The sequence below is a fragment of the Eptesicus fuscus genome, chromosome 21, assembly GCF_027574615.1.
Source record: "Eptesicus fuscus isolate TK198812 chromosome 21, DD_ASM_mEF_20220401, whole genome shotgun sequence".
In the NCBI taxonomy this organism is placed as follows: Eukaryota; Metazoa; Chordata; class Mammalia; order Chiroptera; family Vespertilionidae; genus Eptesicus; species Eptesicus fuscus.
In genome coordinates, this window is record NC_072493.1 from 37,287,708 (window position 1) to 37,306,151 (window position 18,444).

The 18,444-nt window shown below is 51.0% G+C and overlaps 1 protein-coding gene across 1 annotated transcript in view; it reads left to right on the top strand.

Annotated features, from left to right (window-relative positions):
* The first annotated feature begins 2,663 nt into the window (after positions 1-2,663).
* Positions 2,664-18,444, top strand: part of SPTBN4 (spectrin beta, non-erythrocytic 4) — a 77,260-nt gene continuing 61,479 nt past the window's right edge. The window contains exons 1-4 of the mRNA XM_054710520.1: positions 2,664-2,823; positions 13,118-13,269; positions 14,425-14,598; positions 18,160-18,251. Of these exons, the coding sequence (XP_054566495.1) occupies positions 2,664-2,823; positions 13,118-13,269; positions 14,425-14,598; positions 18,160-18,251 (578 nt within the window). The remainder of the gene's footprint in view (positions 2,824-13,117; positions 13,270-14,424; positions 14,599-18,159; positions 18,252-18,444) is intronic.

The following is an 18,444-nucleotide window of genomic DNA, read 5'->3' on the forward strand; positions in this document are numbered from 1 at the left end:
CTGTGACACCCACAGGAGTGTGGGGCACTGTGTGACGTGTGCTGTGAGTGACACCGCGGGGGGGGGGGCACTACCTCAGTGACGCTGTGTGAGCTGTGGGGCACTGTACCCGGGGGACCCCGGGCGGGACCCAGGGCGGGACCCCGGGTGGGACCGGGGTGGGCCTGTGAGTTTGCATGTGTTACCCTGCGTGACCCCATGTGAGGGGCACTGTGAGTGTGGGGTGTGGGCAGCGTTTGGGGTACTGGAGGAGACCCTGTCTGTGTGACTGTGGGAGGGAGTGACTGTGTGTGACGCTCCCTCTGGCCCCCACGGGTGCACCTGTGTACCACACGCCGCGGCCGGGTGTGTGGCCACGCGTGGGCCCCCGCAGCGGGAGGCCGGGCCGGCGGGGGACGCGGGCGGGAGAGGGTCCCGGGGGCGCGCGAGCGCGTCGGCCGCGCGAGCGGGGGAGGCGCGGCGGCGGCGGCGGCGGCGGCGGCGGCGCATGCGGACCTGGCGGAGGATCCGGGCGGGCGAGGCCGAGCGGAGCGGGGCGGCTCGGGGCCCGGCCGCGGACGCTGACTGGGAGGGCGGTCGGGCGCCGCGAGCAGCGGGGACAGCGGCACCCGCGGCCGCGGGCCCAGGTGAGCACCGTGGGGGCGGAGAGCCCCTCCCGACGGCATCTCCCCGCCGGCCCCGGCATCCCTCCCCCGCGCGCGCGGTGGCGTGGCCTGAACCCTCAGGGTCTCCCCGGCTGGGGGGAGGCGAAGGGTCGAGGGCAGAGCGAGCCCCCACCTCCCAGCCCAGTGCCGCCTCCGCGCCGTGCGTGGGTCTTCCCCCCGGGCCTTGTCCTTCCCAGGCCTCCTCCTGGGGAACGGGGACTAGACTGCAGGGAGAGAGAGGCGCGGCCGCCGAAAGGTTAGAGCATCTGCTCCCACCGTCAGCCCTGCGGCCACAGGACACTCCTTCCCACCCTCCACCCTCCACCCCCTTCCTTCTCCATTCAATCGCGTCACGGCCAGGGCTGCTCCAGGACTGCTCCCCAGGCGGCCCCACAGAGCTCACCAAGTGTGAAGTGCCTCCCCATCCCCAAATGGAAGGAATTGTGTTCACTATTTAACAGGGAGAGAAACTGAGGCCCAGAGAGGCCAAACCAGAAACATTGGGTTAAAGCTACAGCAAGAGTAAAGCAGGACTCGAACTCATTTCTGTCTGACTCCGGCACAGACGCTTGGATTTGCTGTGTGACCAGAGCATGGACATTACTAGCAAGGACCATGTTTTGAGGGCTTGTAGGTACTAGCTCCCACGTTCCCTGCATTGTTAGCCAATTTCATCTTCAGACACCCCTAGGAAATGGGTACTATTATAACGCCCGTTTTACAGATGAACAGATTGAGGCCAGAGGGGGCGTGATGTAGCCAAGGTCACACAGGTGGTAAGCAGCCGTGTGCCAGCTTTCCAGGGAAGAAGGCGAGAATAGCAATGGGTTTTGGAGAGTCTCCACCGCACCCACCGAGACTCAGACCCAGCTTCCCCAAAATCTCGTGGGTTTGGCAACTGTCTGAATCTTTTTAGAAGGGAGACATTGATTTCCTCCCAGTTCCCTCCTTTCTTAGTCCTGGCATCAAGCCCGGGGTCCCAGATGGTAGAGGAGATGTATCTGAGGTGGCCCACCCCCTTGAATTTCATGTTTACAATCTGGCAGTGTTCTAGAACACGGCTCCCGTCAGGCGACATGTCAGTTAGCTATTGCCCCAATAACGCTGCATAAGAAACCGCCCTCAAACTCAGTGTCGTTAAAACACGTAGGCATTTATGTGGCCACAGAGTCTGAGGTAGGTCAGTGACTTGGGTTGGGCTCATCTGGCTTATTCACGTGTCAGGGTGGGGAGGGGGCTGTGGACTGTTGGCTGCTCTTGCTGGTTTGCCTGGAACACCTGGGGCTTTGGCCCTGGACTCGCCTTGCAGTGTGTTTCTCGTGGCCATAGTCAAGCTCAAGCAAAAACAAGGTCTCTTGAGTCCTAGGGTCAGAACTCACCCGCACGTCCACCTAAACCTGTTCATCAAAGCCGCGTGGCCAAACCCAGAGCGAATGGGTGTGGCATGCCCCTCATTTCACTCTTCCACCCCTCCCATTGCCACAGTCGGAGAACACTGAAGAGTTATAGCCACAAAGGGTGTGGCTCTAAGGAAGAAATGGAGCCGTGAATGCAACGACCGTGGGCAAGTGAATTAACCCCTCTGTGTCTCAGTTTCCTCCTCTGTATACTAGGCCTAATAATAGCCTATCTGTAGGGAATTTGTGGGAATTAAATAAGATAATGCACATAAAGTACTGGGTACAGTGCAAGTACTCAATAAATGTTAGTTATTACCATTACTGCGTTATAGCGTTCTATTGCTAACGGTGTTATCATTCTATCAACAACAACAGTGACAATTTGCCAAGCCCCTACCCTGTGCCAGCTTACCCAGGTGCTTCACCACAGCCCTCTGGTGTGGTCAGGGTGAACATTATTGTCATTATTATGATGTCCACTTTAGAGACAGGGAAACTGAGGACGGCAGAGGGGGCAGGGCTCACAGTCAGTCGCTGTTGGAGGTGGGATCTCTGAGCTCAGGCCCGGCTTCCGGCCCTAACCTACCTCTCTGCCCACCCGCAGGCCTCCCCCTCCCCGATGGCACAGGTACCAGGGGAAGTGGACAACATGGAGAGCCTGCCAGCCTCCAACAACAACAACCCTGCAGCCCGCTGGGAGAGCCCGGATCGGGGCTGGGAGCGGGAGCAGCCCGCGGCCCCCTCACTCTTCGAGTGCTCCCGGATCAAGGCCTTGGCAGGTACCTGGAAGAGGGCGGGGGTGGGAGGAGAGAGGGAGGGGGCTGCTGGGTGTTGTCTGTATCCCTCAATATCTGTGTCCTGGATGGCCTGGGGGATGGGAAGACAGTTACAGACACTTAGAACTTGAATCTTTACACCAGCACCGTCCAATAGAACTTCCCATGATGATGGGAAAATGTTCTCTGTCTGGGTGTCCAATATACTAAACACTAGTACTTGCGGTTATGAGCACTTAAAATGTGGCCAGTGCCTCCTTGATGAGCTGGATGTGTAATTTTATTTGGTTTTATTGGTTTAGATTGAAACGTGGCCTGTGGCCGCTGTATGTAGCAGTGCAGTCTTAGATCCTTAGGGACGTGTACAGTCCCAGAAACGTGGGATTCCTTAGAATCCTGAAATGCTGAAAGGCCAGGTTTTAGGACCTTAGAATGTCGGACTCGGAGATGCTTTGAAACTGAGACTTTTAGAAATGGAAGAGACCCTTGTAAACAAAATTTTATTGTCACAGACCTTAGGAATTTTAATCATTGGCTCCTAGGACCTCAGACCCTTAGAAATCTAAACTCTAATATACATAGAGGGTTATAATCCTAACCCTTTAGAATTTCCGAATAGAAATGTGAATCCTGAGAACTTTGAGACAGAATGACCAAACCTTCCTGCTTTAGCACTGAAGCCCTCAGGGACAACTGGGATTGTTGGGCACCTACTTGATGTTTTAGAACAATATAAACAAAACCCGGAGAATTATAGAGTTACAGAATCTTAGGGGAATTGTAGACCCTTGAACCTTACGACTGTGTCTTCACGTGGCTTTAGGACCTCAGATGAGTTTAATCATCAGCCTTAAAACTTTATAAGCAAAGACCCTCAGAGACGTGTAACTTCAAAATCGTAAGCCTTGAAAACATTAGACCCTTAGCACCTTTGACCCTTGGGATGTTAATGTCTCAGAAACATGGACTGTTATACACATTAAATGCATATATATATAGTTATAATCATAAAATCTTGAAATCCTAAAGTCAGAATCTTAGAATTTCAGTAACTCAGCATTTGACAATCATGGGATCGTCAATACTACGATTTTTGGAGCTTTAGAATTAAAATATGTGGGACAGGGTGTCAAACTCTGGGGAAGCAAGTGACATAGATGAGTGAATGGACTGGGGGCTGTGGTCAGCTAGCAAAAAAAAAAATGCCCTGGACACCAGCTCTCCCCATGGGGAAATGCAGGCCCAAAGTTGCTAGCTTTGATGTTTATCTGCAATTTCCCAATTAAAAAGAACTTTGAACCAAATTCAAGCCGTGGATTGCCAGCTTCCTCTGATTTTGGAACCTAGAATGATCTCAACATATTATTCATGAAAACTTAAAATCATACCTTTAGATTCTTAGAAGCTTAAAAACATATCATCTTAGAATTTCAGAACTTATTATTTCATCCACAAAATATTTATTCAGTGCCTGCTCTGTGCCTGGCCCCTGTTGGACAATATGAGGGGCATAATGGTGACTGAGCCAGCTCTGGTCCTGCCCCTACAGGGCCCCCAGTCCAATGGTAGAGTTAGATCCAACCAAATAGTGATGACCCAGAGGGGTTAGGGCCGGGCTGGGGGAGGCACGGGCACAGGGCTGTGATAGGAACCCGGGGGCTGTAGGAGCCCAAATGAGGTGCCTGCTTCAGTCTGGAGAGTCAAGGAAGGCTCCCTGGAGGAGGAGATGCCCAAACTGAGGCCCAAAGGAGAAAGCGTAGTGAACTCTGGGTAGAGAGAGTGCAAGATTATTCCAGGCAGAGGGAACAGCATATGCAAGATCTCCAGAAGTTGGAAGCGACTTGCGTGAGGAGGGTACAGATGGTGAGTAAGTGATGATGGGAGAGGAGCCAGTAGGAGCCACACATTGAAGGGCCTTTTGGCCACAATGAAGGGCGCGAGGACCCCAGGGAGCAGTGGTGAGATTTTAAGCAGAGGTGGGATGTGGTAACATGAAGATCAAGGACTTTTCAAATCTTAGGATCATTGGCTCACAGAACATCAGCGCTGGGCCTCAGACAGCATCTAGTCTAGAGAAATGTAGAGGTCCCCTTTAAGAAAAACTATTTCTCACACACTCCCTGTGTCCACTTAAACTATTGTAACTGTAGTTTCTTAAATGCACACAAACACATAACTCTGTTTCTATCTCTTATGCCGACAGTTCTCTACAACTAAAACACATGATATCAGACTCCACACCCAAACCACAAAACCAGTAACATTCACATTAACCGTAACTTGGCGATGCTACTGTTCTGTGAAACCTTGTTGCTGCTCAAATGCTAACGTGACCTAGACTCTAGGATACATCTCCATTTGCATCCCTCTGCCTGCTTCTCTCATAGTTTTTCTCTATTCAAACTAAGGCCAAACCTTTGAGCAGAGTCCTCCATAGCATGTATGGCATGAAGACATTCAAGAAATTGTCTGAAATGAGGACATCTGTAATAGTGTCAGTAATAAAAATAAATTTAAGAAGAAAGCAAAAAATTGTCTGGACCTGTTGCTCGGAGAGTTCCCTTCGTCACTCTCCACTGTTGTGGTCCGTTGTCATTATCATCTCTTGAGGGCCCTCTCCTCTTTATCTATTCATTTACTCTCTTTTATTCCCATATCTCCCACCAATGCCTTCTCCCCTATAGGCGACCATTCTAGCAATTTTTAAAAATATATATTTTGTTCTTGATTTCAGAGAGGAAGGGAGAGGGAGAGATAGAAACATCAACGATGAGAGAGAACCATTGATTGTCTGCCTCCTGCATGCCCCACACTGGGGATCGAGCCCGCAACCTGGGCATGTGCCCTGACTGGGAATCAAACCGTGACCTCCTGGTTCATAGGTTGACTCTCAATCACTGAGCCATGCCGGCTGGACCCATTCTAATAGTTTTTAATGCACATCCTTTCCTTCGCATGTGGATGATCTTTCAAAACGTGCATGGCTGATTAGTGTGTGTGCAGACATATATTTTAACTCTTTGTTAAAAAGTATGACATGCACACAGAAAGGCTGATCCATCACCAGCATTTCCGTAAACGAGCACCATCTTGTAACCAGCCAGCAGATAAGGATGCAGAATATGACAGCCCAGACAAGCCCCACGCTGGCCACTGCTCTGTCACTGCATCTCAAGAATAAAACCTGTCCTCACTTCTAACAGTGCACATGCCTTTTGCTAGTTTTTGAGCTCCCTATAAATGGAGTCATGCAGCATGCACTGTTTTGTGTCTGGCTTCAGCCCCTCCACACTCTGCCTGTAAGATTCATCCACTTCTGCCTGTACATGTAGGTGTTCCTTCATCGCTGTACAGTGTTCCACAGTGTGACTGAGCCGTAGCCTATCCAATGGCCTGTTGATGAGCATTTGGGTTGCTTTTAGGTTAGGGCTCTCACAAACCAGACTGTTGCAAACGAGCAGTTGGTAGTATTACAGAGTGTTACAAAGAAAGCTATTGCTGCTTTAAACTTCCTAGTACATCTTTTTGGGGAGCATACGCTCTCATGTCCGGATGGCTTAGAGTCGTAAGGGATAAAACAGAGGGGAGTTTAATGAAGGGCCATTTACAGAGGTGTGGGCAGTGGAGACCCCCAGGGGCTGGGTCTAGGCAGGCAGTGGTGAGATGGGAGAGAGGCCTAAGGCTTAGGGAAAAACACTTAAAAAACATTTTAATAATGTACTGTCTTTAACCTGAAGTCAAAAATTCTGGGTAAGGGTAATGCCTTACGCAGTGGTCGGCAAACTCATTATCCAACAGAGCGGCAAACCGCGGCTCGAGAGCCGCATGTGGCTCGTGAACCGCAGTTTGCCGACCACTGGCTTAGACCCACCACGGAGTGACATGGTTGGGTCCTAGGATCGGTGTATATCTAACTTTGGTACAGACATCGCCAGTGTGTAGCATTTTACATTCCCCTCAACAGTGTATGAGTATACAACCAACCAAACCTTGCTGTGGTCATGCTTTTTAATTTTAGCCATTCTGGTGGGTGTGCATTCTAGCGTGGCTTTAATTTGCATTTTACTGATGACTAATCACAACTAAAGAGGTAGAGCACCTTTTCATATGTTTACTGACTACTTGGATGTCCTGTGAAGTGCCTATTTTCCTGCCTTTTTCTGATTGCTTTTCAGGAGTTCTTATATATTCTGGGGCCAAGTCCTTTGCCATATGTATGTGTTGTGAATATTTTCTCCCCTCTCTGTGGCTCGTCTTTTCATTTGCTAAAAAGGTGCCTTTTGATAAACAGAATTTCTTAGCTTACATGTAGTCTAATTTAATAATTATCTTCTGGATGGCTAACATTTTGTGTCTTCTTTAAGAAATATTTGCCTACTCCAAGACCATGGAGATATTATTTGATGTTTTCTTCCAAAAGCCTTGTTGTATTCCTTTCACATTTAGATTTATAACCCAAAGGATATTTATTATATTTCTTGTGTACAGTGTGTGGGGCTCAGGTCCCCCTGCCCACATGGATATCCAGTTGACTCAGCTCCACTTATTGAAAAGACTTTCCTTTCCCTCCTGAACTTCAGTGTCACTTGGTCATCAACCTGGGAGCCCTATATGTATGGGTTTGTGGGTGCAGGTATTGCTGACTGATACAAGTTTTGTCATATTCTAGATTGCATTTTTTTGGCATGATTTTCTCATTCAGCATTGTCTTAAGATTCATCCATGTGGCTCTGTGTCCATCTAATCTGTTGCTTCTCACTGGTGCATGGAGTCCTTGGTGTGTATTCATCATATTTGACCCATCCCTGCCCAGTGATGGACAACCAGGCGGTCTCCAACCCTGACCCTGCTCCTAGCCACCCCATCCCCACATAGCACTTCATTGAACATCTTTCTGTATGCTATGAGCCAGTGTGAAAAAAGTTTTGGGGACACATAGGGGAAAGAATTGCCAGGTCATGGGGGTGTACACTAGTTTAATTGGACTGGTTGTTTTCAGAATGGATGACCCAGTTTATAACTCGCACCAGCAGGCATGAGGATTATGATAGCCCACATTTCCACCAATACTTGGTATTCTCCAGCTTCCTAACTATTCCCAGGCTAATATCAAAACATACCACTTTCATATTAAGTCTCTCTGCATCCTTTCTCCTTAACCAGTAATGGATAGAGGAGTTCTCCCTCTGCTCCATGGAAGTGTCAATGTATTAAAGAGATGAATAAATTAAAGTCTCATTCTAAGAAAATGTATCTCACTGGTGATTGGTGATTGCCGCAGTGGAGAAGAGCGTAGGAATGGTAACTCAATATGAGCACATGGCAGAGGTAGGACAATTGTGATTTGGCTCAGAGTCTTGACAGCCCAAAGGTACCCGTGCCAGCTAGATCCTGGCAGGAAGCAATGGCCCCCTCAAAGGGATAAACAGAGGGGAGTTTAATGAAGGGCCATTTATGGAGGTGTGGGCAGTGGAGACCCTCAGGGGCTGGGCCTAGGCAGGCAGTGGTGAGATGGGAGAGAGGCCTCCCGAATAGGAGCAGGGGATGCAGGAGAGGAGCCAGGCACTGCCAGAAGCTGGTCATACAGGGAGGGAGGGGATACCTTTCTTCTCTCCTCTCATCTGCTGTCTAAACCCAACAGAACGTCTGAGGCCTTTGAGGGCAGGGAGCCCAGTCACACAGTCCACGCAGAGCAGGTGCGGGAAAGTGGTGGGGGCACTGGCAGGGCAACGGAAGACACCCTGCACGCTAGCCAGACACACGCGCTGATGGCAAACCTTCCGTGTCATCTGAGGTTGGCAGTGCACTCGGGGACATGTTTGGTTTCACCCCTACTGTGTTTTATGAACACGCAAATCGGTTGCAACATTTAAAAACAGGGAGTTTTTGTCTTTAAAAAACACAGATTTTTGGCTCCTCATGATGTCACATGATATGGCAGCACCGGGCCACCGTCTTCAAGACTCCAGACAAGGGGCCACGTGGCCGCCGAGCCCTTTGAGGAGGGCCTCGGTTTCCCATTTCAGATCTGCCTGGTCCCCACGGGCATTTCAGTGCTGGACACGTCAGCTCGGCTCCATGATAATAAGATTGTAACCACAAAAACCGAACTCTCACTGCATGGTCCTTTCTGAAGTCGCCACCCAGGTGGTCCAGGATGTGTTTCTATTCATTTTCTTTATGTTGTCATTTCATCAAAGGAAATGACAAAATAAAACATCTTCTCTTGAGTCCTTGTTCTCCAAGCATGAGTCCCCAAACACCCAGGGTCCCCCAGGACCCACGGAAGGAACCCTCATCTATTCCAAACCCCTCATTTGCAAATGGGAATTTGGAGGCCCAAAGAGGAGCGATGACCTCTGGAAGCCACACAGCTGGTCATCATAGCGGCAGGGCTGAATCCAGTTGCCTCATTCCGGCATCACTCCGGGGATGCACTGAAGTTCCGTTTTGGCATCAGCATTGGCCAAATCTGCCGTGGGCCTGGGCATCCGCGTTCAAAAGCAGAATCACCAAACATCCAATTCTGCGTCTTTTCCTGTCATCACTTCCTCATATGTGATCTTAAAAGGCTAAGCTGCTGTAACAAAGAGACCCAAACAATACAGTGGCTTAAAGGAGTGAGAAGCTCATTTCTCCCTCCTGCATCGTCCCTCGGTGAGCAGCCGCGCTGGCAGAGAGGCGCTGTCCCAAGCAGTCAGTGTGGGTCCCAGGTTCCTTCTTCCACTCTGTGCTCTCTGGGCCTTGGTGTTCAAGCCTGTGGGAATCAGGGGGAGAGGGGTGAAGGGCAGGCAGCAGTTTCCTTTTTGGATAAAACTTCGAATTACGAAATTATTATAGATTCACAGAAACTAGCAAAGGGAGCGCAGATGATAAAAAAGACAAATAACCCAATTAAAAATGGGCAAAGCTTTGCATAGATATTTCTCCAAAGAAATACAAATGGCCAATAAGCATGTGAAAAGATGCTCAACATCATTAACCATTGGGGAAGTGCAGATCAAAACCATATCGAGGCACCATTTCATCCCCACTAGGAGGGCAATAATAACAACAACAATAATAAAACCTAGGCAATGACAAGCGGAGGCGAGGCTGGGAGGAACCGGGAACCCTCGTACACTGCCGGTGGGAATGTATAATGGTGCAGCCACTTTGGAAAATAGTTTGGCAGTTCCTCAAAAGAGTGAAGGTAGCCAAAGCCGGTTTGGCTCAGTGGATGGAGCGTCGGTCTGCGGACTGGAAGGTCCCAGGTTCGATTCCGGTCAAGGGCATGTACACTGGTTGCGGGCACATCCCCCGGTGGGGGGTGTGCAGGAGGCAGCTGCTCGATGTCTCTCTCTCATTGATGTTTCTAGCTCTCTATCCCTCTTCCTTCCTCTCTGTGAAAAATCAATAAAATATATTTAAAAAAAAAAAAAAAAAAAAAAAAAAAAAAAAAGAGTGAAGGTAGATTACCCAGCCAGTCCACTCCCAGGTATGTACTCAAGATAAACTGAAAGCGTGCCCACAGAAAAACTTGCACCTGGATGTTCATAGCAGCATTACTCATAATCGCCAAAGAGCGGAAACAACCTGGATGTCCCTTAACTGAGGAACAGACAAGTGAAATGCAGTGTATCCACACATGTGTTATTCTTTGGCCAGAAAAAGGAGAAAAGTACTGATACATGTGACAACATCAACAAACCTTGAAAACATGATGCTAAGTAAAAGAAGCCAGGCACACAAAAGGGCATCGATTGTGTGGTTCCACTTAGATAACATGTCCAGGATAGAGAAAAATACGTAAGTGGTACCTAGTGCTGGGAGAAGAGTGAATGGGCAGTGACTGCTAATGGTTACAGGGTCTCTTCTTGGGGTGTTGAAAACATTCTGATATTAGACAGTGGTGATGGTTGCACAACTTTGTGGATATACTAAAAACCACACTTTAAAGTTACACTTTAGAAGAGTGAATTTTACAATATGTGTAGCTCAGACTAAAGCAGTTATTTAAGAAATGAGTAAGAGACTCCCGAGCCCTTTCTTGGTAAGCAAGGGAGGCAGAAGTGGCACACATTCTTCCTTCCCCTCCCCTCCCCTTGTTAGTGTCACCCGAGTGTAAGTGAATCAGGAGGCCCTGCTAAAAATTCAATGGCAAAGTTTTATTCAAGGATCTTAAGATCTGCAATTCGGGCAACACTCCTAGGACCCAGAGTGTGCCAAAAGAAAAGAGGGAAGTTGAGTAAAAAGAACATTCTTGAGGAGAGTCGGTCCTGCATTCCTAGCTTCTGGAGTGGTCTGAGCTGGTGACCTTCCAGGGGTCAAGTGTCTGGACGCATGAACACTTCCCCGCTAAGTTCTACTCATGAACATTCTTTCCTGAATTCTTTGGAAGGTTATCTATTGGACTCAGATCTCTTTCTAGGCATTGATGCACAACTGAAAAGTTCAAAAGTTAAGTCCTCAGGCTAAAGTAAAATAAAACCTATTCCTCACGTTTCAGCCCACCCTAATTTAAGTAACGTTGTTAGCTTGGCTATGGTGACTCCATTTTGTTTTTTCGCTCTTTCCTCTGTAGTCGCCCTCCTATTCCTCACCCTAAGGATGTGGGCTATGCAGTGTCTAGGGAGTGGCAGGCCGGTTCCTGCCCTCAGGGAGCTTCAGTGTAGCATAGTCCTTCCTCTTCATTCCACACAGCCTGTCAGTTGCCAGGTTTTACTTTTTCATCTCTAAATAACTCCAGTATGCCCTCTTCTCCCATTTCCAGAGCTCTGCCCTCCTCCAGCTTTGACCTCTCTCTCCCAAGTCCCTTGCCCAGGCACCTCCCTGGTCTCCTGGCTGCCATTCTTGCCCTCTCTGACCCCCTCCCCCCCCACTCCTGAAACACAGCTGTCATCTTGTCCCTCCCCCAGGGGCACCTCCATGGCTCCCTGGTATATTCTCTGTGCCCCAACTACACTGAGCTCCGTGGCAGAGGACTCTGCCTTGTTCAGAGCCTAGGACAGCGGGGGACACATGGTAGGCGCTCAAATATTTATTGAATGAATGAACAGAGCCAACGGGGGTAGAAAGCAGGGAAGGCTTGTTGTGGATGTGATATCTCAGGAAAACTTTAAATATATTTTTATTGATTTCACAGAGGAAAGGAGAGGGAGAGAGAGAGACAGAAACATCAATGATGAGAGAGAATCACTGATCAGCTGCCTCCTGCACACCCCAGACTGGGGATACGAGCCTGTAACCGGGGGCATGTGCCCTGACCGGGAATGGAACCGTGACCTCCTGGTTCATAGGTCAATGCTCAACCACTGAGCCAAGCGGGCTGGGCTTTTTTATTTTTATTTTATTATTATTTTTTTTAATTTTCTTTATTGATTAAGGTGTCACATATTTGTCCTCATCCCCCCATTCCCATCCCACACCCCTCCCCACGGATGCCCCCACCCCCCTGTTGTCCTTAACCATTGGTTAGGCTTGCATGCTGCACACAAGTCCTTTTGTTGATCTCTCCCCTTACCCCCACCCTCCCCTCCCCTCCCTCTGAGGCTCGACAGTCTGATCCATGCCTCCTTGTTTCTGGGTCTGTTCTTGTTCATCAGTCTATGTTGTTCATCATTTCCCCTAGATGAGTGAGATCATGTGTTACTAGAAATACACTTATAAGAACCGAATGTGAGACGAGCAATAATAGTTATGCTGACAGGCAAATGAATCAGTCTGTAGTAAGTTTCTTTCTGGACCAACAGTTCTTTTGAGACCCAATTTCAATGTCCACCAGTTCCTTATGTGTACATGTCAGCACTGACTTTTCAGCTCTGGATGGTGGACAAATGGTGGTAATGCAGGTCCGACTCCCTCTGGTTTGGTCTCGCCCGGACCCAGGGGCGTGGCTTCACCCGGACTCAGGGGCGCGCGTCCTCACCCGGACCTGGGACCCAGCATCACCCGGGCCCCGGGGCGCGTGGCCTCACCTGGACCCAGGTGTGCGCGGCCTCACCCGGTCCCGGGATCCAGCCTCACCAGGAGGGCTGGGCTTTTAAAATATATATATATTTTTATTTATTTCAGAGAGGAAGGGAGAGGGAGAGAGATCTCAGGAAAACTTGAAAAGACAAAGGAGGCTGTCTTCAGGTGGGCAGCGGCGGGGAGGGGCAGGAGGCCCAGGGAGGAGGAGCCGGCAGCGCAAAGACCTTATCGTTTTGGGGGGCTGGGCCTGAACAGTGGGCGGTGGGGGCCTGGGGTGAAGCTGGAAGGGGGAGTTCCTGGGGAGGTCCCTCGGGGAGACTGGGGCTCACCAGAGCCTGTCCTTCAGATGAGCGGGAAGCCGTGCAGAAGAAGACTTTCACCAAGTGGGTGAACTCTCACCTCGCCCGCGTCGGCTGCCACATCGGGGACCTCTATGCCGACCTCCGGGACGGCTTCGTGCTCACAAGACTCCTGGAGGTGCTGTCCGGGGAGCAGCTGGTGAGGGGGCGTGGGGGCTGGGGGACGGGGGTTGGCCCTGGGTCTCTGGCTGGGCTAGGACGGGGGCCTGGCTAGGAAGGTGCAGGTGGGTGAGGGGGCCTACGCTCGGGCGGCGGGCCTGTGGCTCAGGGACCGGGCTTGGTTGGGAGGCACCTGCAGGCGTGTCTTGGAACGGAGGGTTTTGATGAAGGTGAGGGCGGTGATTGGGGGGACTCTGGGCTTGGGTGGGGCTCTGGTGGAACGGGCGAGTGCAGCGGCAGGGGGCCATGGCTGTAACACAGCAGAACTCTGTTGAGGGGTCTGTGGGTGAGGGTGTGGCTGTCCTCGGAAGGGGATGCCTTGGTCGTGGGAGTCGGGGGGGGGGGGGAGCGGGGGGACCCGACAGAACCCTTGTATGCGTGTTTTGCTTGTTGTGTGGGTGACAGTCGTATTTCTGGGCTTGGACGGGGCTTCATCGCGAAGGACGGGGTTCTGATAGAGCTGGAGATCATCCCAGCCCAGAGCCTGGAGCTCAAAGTCGTGAGGGGCATGGCCATGGGATAGAAACAAATGCCATTGGAAGGAATGGAGCTACAAACTAGGGAGAGTCTTTGGGTGGAGCGGGGCTTGATAGGAATGGGCGGGCTCCAGCGGGTGCTGAAAGGGTGTGGCTATGGAACTAGTGGCCAAACTTGGAGAGCCGCTTTGTGGATGGACAATAAGGCTATCTACTGGGTAGTAGTCCGATGGAAGGGCTACAGGCCGGGGGCGGAGCTCAACATTACGAAGTATAGTTATATATATAAAAGTATAGTTATCAGCTGGGAGGTGTAGCTTTGGTAGAAGGGGGGACCGGAACTGGAATAAGCCAGGAAGGGAACTGGCTCTTGAAAGGGTCTGGCTATGGGAAGGAGAGGGATTTTTTTTTTTTTAATTTATCTTTATTGTTGAAAGTATCACAGATGTCCCTTCCCTCCCTTCTTCCCCCCACTGACCAGGGGAGGGATTCTTTAGGACTGGGTCTCGGGTCTTTGATGAGGCTGAAGGAGCGTGGTCTGGGCCTGGGTGTCCAGAGGCGTGACTCTGGGGCTGACATCCTGGAAAGGGGTGGGGGTGGGGCCCGGGGCGCAGGGTGCTGGGTCTGGTCCTCCATCTCGCAACGCCCCGCCGCCCTAGCCGCGGCCCACGCGCGGTCGCATGAGGATCCACTCCCTGGAGAACGTGGACAAGGCTCTGCAGTTCCTGAAGGAGCAGCGCGTGCACCTGGAGAACGTGGGCTCGCATGACATTGTGGACGGGAACCATCGGCTGACCCTGGGCCTGGTCTGGACCATCATCTTGCGCTTCCAGGTGATCCCCAAGTGTCCCCTGCCCAGCCGGCCTCCTAGGGTGGGGCCTTAGGAGGGCGTCCCCCATCCACTCCAGCATTCATTCATTCATTCATTCATTCACTCCAAAATATTCTAATATGCTCCAGCAACCCTGTTCCAGGGGGTGGAATGAAAATAATGATAAAAATAATCATCATTGTCCTAGCCCTAGTGGTCGGCAAACTCATTAGTCAACAGAGCCAAATACCAACAGTACAACGATTGAAATTTCTTTTGAGAGCCAGATTTTTTAAACTTAAACTTCTTCTAACGCCACTTCTTCAAAATAGACTCGCCCAGGCCGTGGTATTTTGTGGAAGAGCCACACTCAAGGGGCCAAAGAGCCGCATGTGGCTCGCGAGCCGCGGTTTGCCGACCATGGCCCTAGCCTGTTTGGTTCAGTGGATAGAGCGTCGGCCTGCGGGTTCCGGGTTCAATTCTGGTCCCGGGCATGTACCTCCGTTGCAGGGTCCTTCCCGGCAGGGGCTCAGGCAGGAGGCAACCCATCCATGTGTTTCTCTCACATCGATGTTTCTCTCTGTCTTTCCCTCTCTCTCCCACTCTCTCTAAAAATCAATGGAAAAATACCCTCGGGTGAGGACTAAAAAGAAAAATCATTATCATCAGCATCACTATGATCATCACTTTTATATTTTTTACTGTGTTCCAGTCACCGTTCCAAGCATGTGGCATTTAATACATACCACAACCCCCTAAACCAGGGGTCCTCAAACTACGGGCCCGCGGGCCACATGCGGCCCGCTGAGGACATTTATCCGGCCCGCCCGGTGTTTTTGCCGCCGCTGCCTGTCCCGCTTAGCAGCCGACTTAGCAGTGTGCATAGGAATTTGTTCATAGTTTTTTTTTTTTAAACTATAGTCCGGCCCTCCAACGGTCTGAGGGACAGTGAACTGGCCCCCTGTTTAAAAAGTTTGAGGACCCCTGCCCTAAACTAAGTAGTATTTATTACTCCATCTTACTAGTGAGGAAACCAGCCCAGAGAGGTGAAGTAATAGGCTCAAGGTCACACAGCTGGGGAGTGGAGCTGGAATTCAAATTCCGACAGTTTTGCTCCAGTTCAGAAACAGAATAGGGAGATTTTCTGCCTTTGTGGACGGACAATAAACAAACCTATAAACATATAAACGAGGGGTGTATGGGGAAAGGGCCAGTTCTAGGCAGAGAAGTAAAAAGAGCTACGCAGAAGAGATTATGATACGTCAGTAAAGGGTATAAAATATTAAGTTGATGGCACTGATATTTCAGACTGGGAGGCCAGAGGAGGGCTCTCTGGAAGCTCTTTGCTGAACGACATGAAATTGAAGGGAGAACCCATCTCAGAAAGGGGACGCGGCAGAGGCAAAGGCCCTGAGGTGGCATGATGGAAGTACAGAAAGACCAGAACGGCTAGAGGATAGGAGGCCGGAGGTGACGGAGGAGATGACATCAGAGGGGTTGCCAGGGCCTAGGTGACCTCTGATAAGCAGTTTGGATTTTATTCGATCTGACATGGGAAGAGATTGGAGAGTTTTATCAAGAGGAGGGGCGTAGTCAGATTTAGAAGGATCCCTCTGGATTGGGTGGTCACCAAAGTTGGGTGCTGGGAGTCCAGGGAAGAGTCTGGACCTGGGGGTGGGGCATAGACAGGTGAAAAGGAGGGCAGGTAGGAAAGAAGCTGGGGGGGGGGGGGGGTGATGGGGGGAGTGGGCATGCCATAGGGGAATGGGAAGGATGGGGAGCTGTTCAGGTCTAGACCCAGGGCTCTGGGCTGAGGACTGGCGGATAGTGGAGCCACGCTGAGACAGGCCAGGGAGAAAGATCAGGTTTGGGAGAGACGCTGAGGTCACTCGGGGGAATGGTGGTCATCAGGGTCAGGGGACATTAGCAGGAGGCACTTATGAATCCACTGGATACTGGGAATGGAGCTCAGAAAAATGGTGAAAGCTGGAGACAGGTATGGACGTCAGTACAGAATGAGCCCATTGGATTGGGGGTGGGGTGGGGTGGCTAGTAGCTGGAGCCTAAAACCAGGGCTTGGGCTACCTACTTCCCTACGTTGTACCTACATGCCAAACGCAGCTCTCAAGTCTAGGGCCCGAGTGTCGAGCACCCCCCTACGTTTCTTGAACCTGCTCTTACTCTGGGTCCTCCCGGACATAAACGCCACGTGGTCCGGGAACTCTCACAGGGCAGCGAGCACTTCAGTCTGCTAGGGGCCCTGTAACAAAATGCCCCAGACCAGGGGCTTAGACAACGGAAATTAACGTTCTCATAAAGTTCAAGATCAAGGTGCGGCAGTTTGGGTTTCTCCTGAGGCCCCTCCCCTTGGCTTGCCAAGGACCACGTTCGTTCTCGCTACGTCCTCACGGGATCTTTACTCTGCGTGGGCGTGTCCCTAGGGTCTCTTCCTCTTCTTTCTTTAATACTCACCCAAGAATATGCTTATTGATTGTAGAGAGAGGGGAAGGGGGAGAGAGAGAGAGAGAAAGAGAGAGAGAGAGAGAGAGAGGCAGACATCCATCGGTTGCCTTCTGTGGGACCCTCACAGGTATCAGACCTGAACCCTTATGGTATGAGGGATGACGCTCCAACCAACTGAGCCACACTGGCCAGAGCTCTTCCTCTTCTTGTAAGGACACCATTCATATTACATTAGGGTGCTACCCTTAGATCTCATTTAACCTTAACTCTGAGGCCCTATCTCCTAATACAGTCACATTGGGGGTTAGGGCTTCAACTTATGAATTTGGGGGGCGGAGGGGGACACAACAACACAGTTCAGTCCATAATGGGGAGACAATAAACCAGATGAAGAAATAACATGTCCAGATAATGTGATAAATGCTAAGGAGATAATAAGGCAGGGAAGGGGGGGGGTGCGATTTGGGTATACATATGGAGGTTTAAAATCAGGTGGTGGGTCAAGTCCTCACTGAGAAGGTGGCAAGAGCACAGACCTCAAGGAGGAGGTGGAGCCTTGTGGGGACCTGGGGGAAGGTTGTCCCAGGCAAAAGGAACAGCCAGTGCAGAGGCCCTGGGGAGGGAGGACGCTGGTGAGTTAGTGACAGGACAGAGGTCTCTGGAGGAGAGCGAGCTGCTGAGGATGAGGTCAGAGACATACCGAGAGGAGACTGCGAGGCTTTTATTTTTACGCAGAGTGAGCTGGAGCCACGTGTTGAGGATAGGAGGCACGTGGTCTCATTGGGCTGTTCACAGGGTCCCTCTGTCACTTGAAGAACAGACTGTGGGGGCGGGGTGGGGAGACCAGCATGGAGGCCACTGCACTAGCTCAGGTGGGAAATGATGATGGCTGGGATCAGGGAAGTGGCCCAGACCCCAAGGATGGCAGCTCCGCTGGAAACTGAGACCCTAATCCACCACTGCCCTCCTCCCCCGTTGTGGATGGCCTGGCCCACTCCTGAACCCCCACCCCTGCCTCCACCCACTGTTACCCACTACCCTCCCTGGCTATAGGGTGGGAGGTGGATTTCCCAGCTTCAAGCCCTCCAGGTCCCCAAAGTTGAGTTTTGTATCCTCACAGATTCAAGTCATCAAAATCGAGACGGAGGACAACAGAGAGACACGCTCTGCCAAGGATGCGCTACTCTTGTGGTGTCAGATGAAGACAGCTGGGTAAGCTCCCCCAGCCCCACTCAGGCTGGGCCCTAACCTTGGGGCTCCTTTGGGGATGAGTGCAAGGGACAGCTCAAATCCTGTGTCAAAGGAACTAATAGACTGTAAAGAAAACACATCCACTCTTCTGACCTTGATGAATAAACCTGCATAACAACTTAGCCGGTGAGGCTTAGTGGTTGAGTGTCGACCT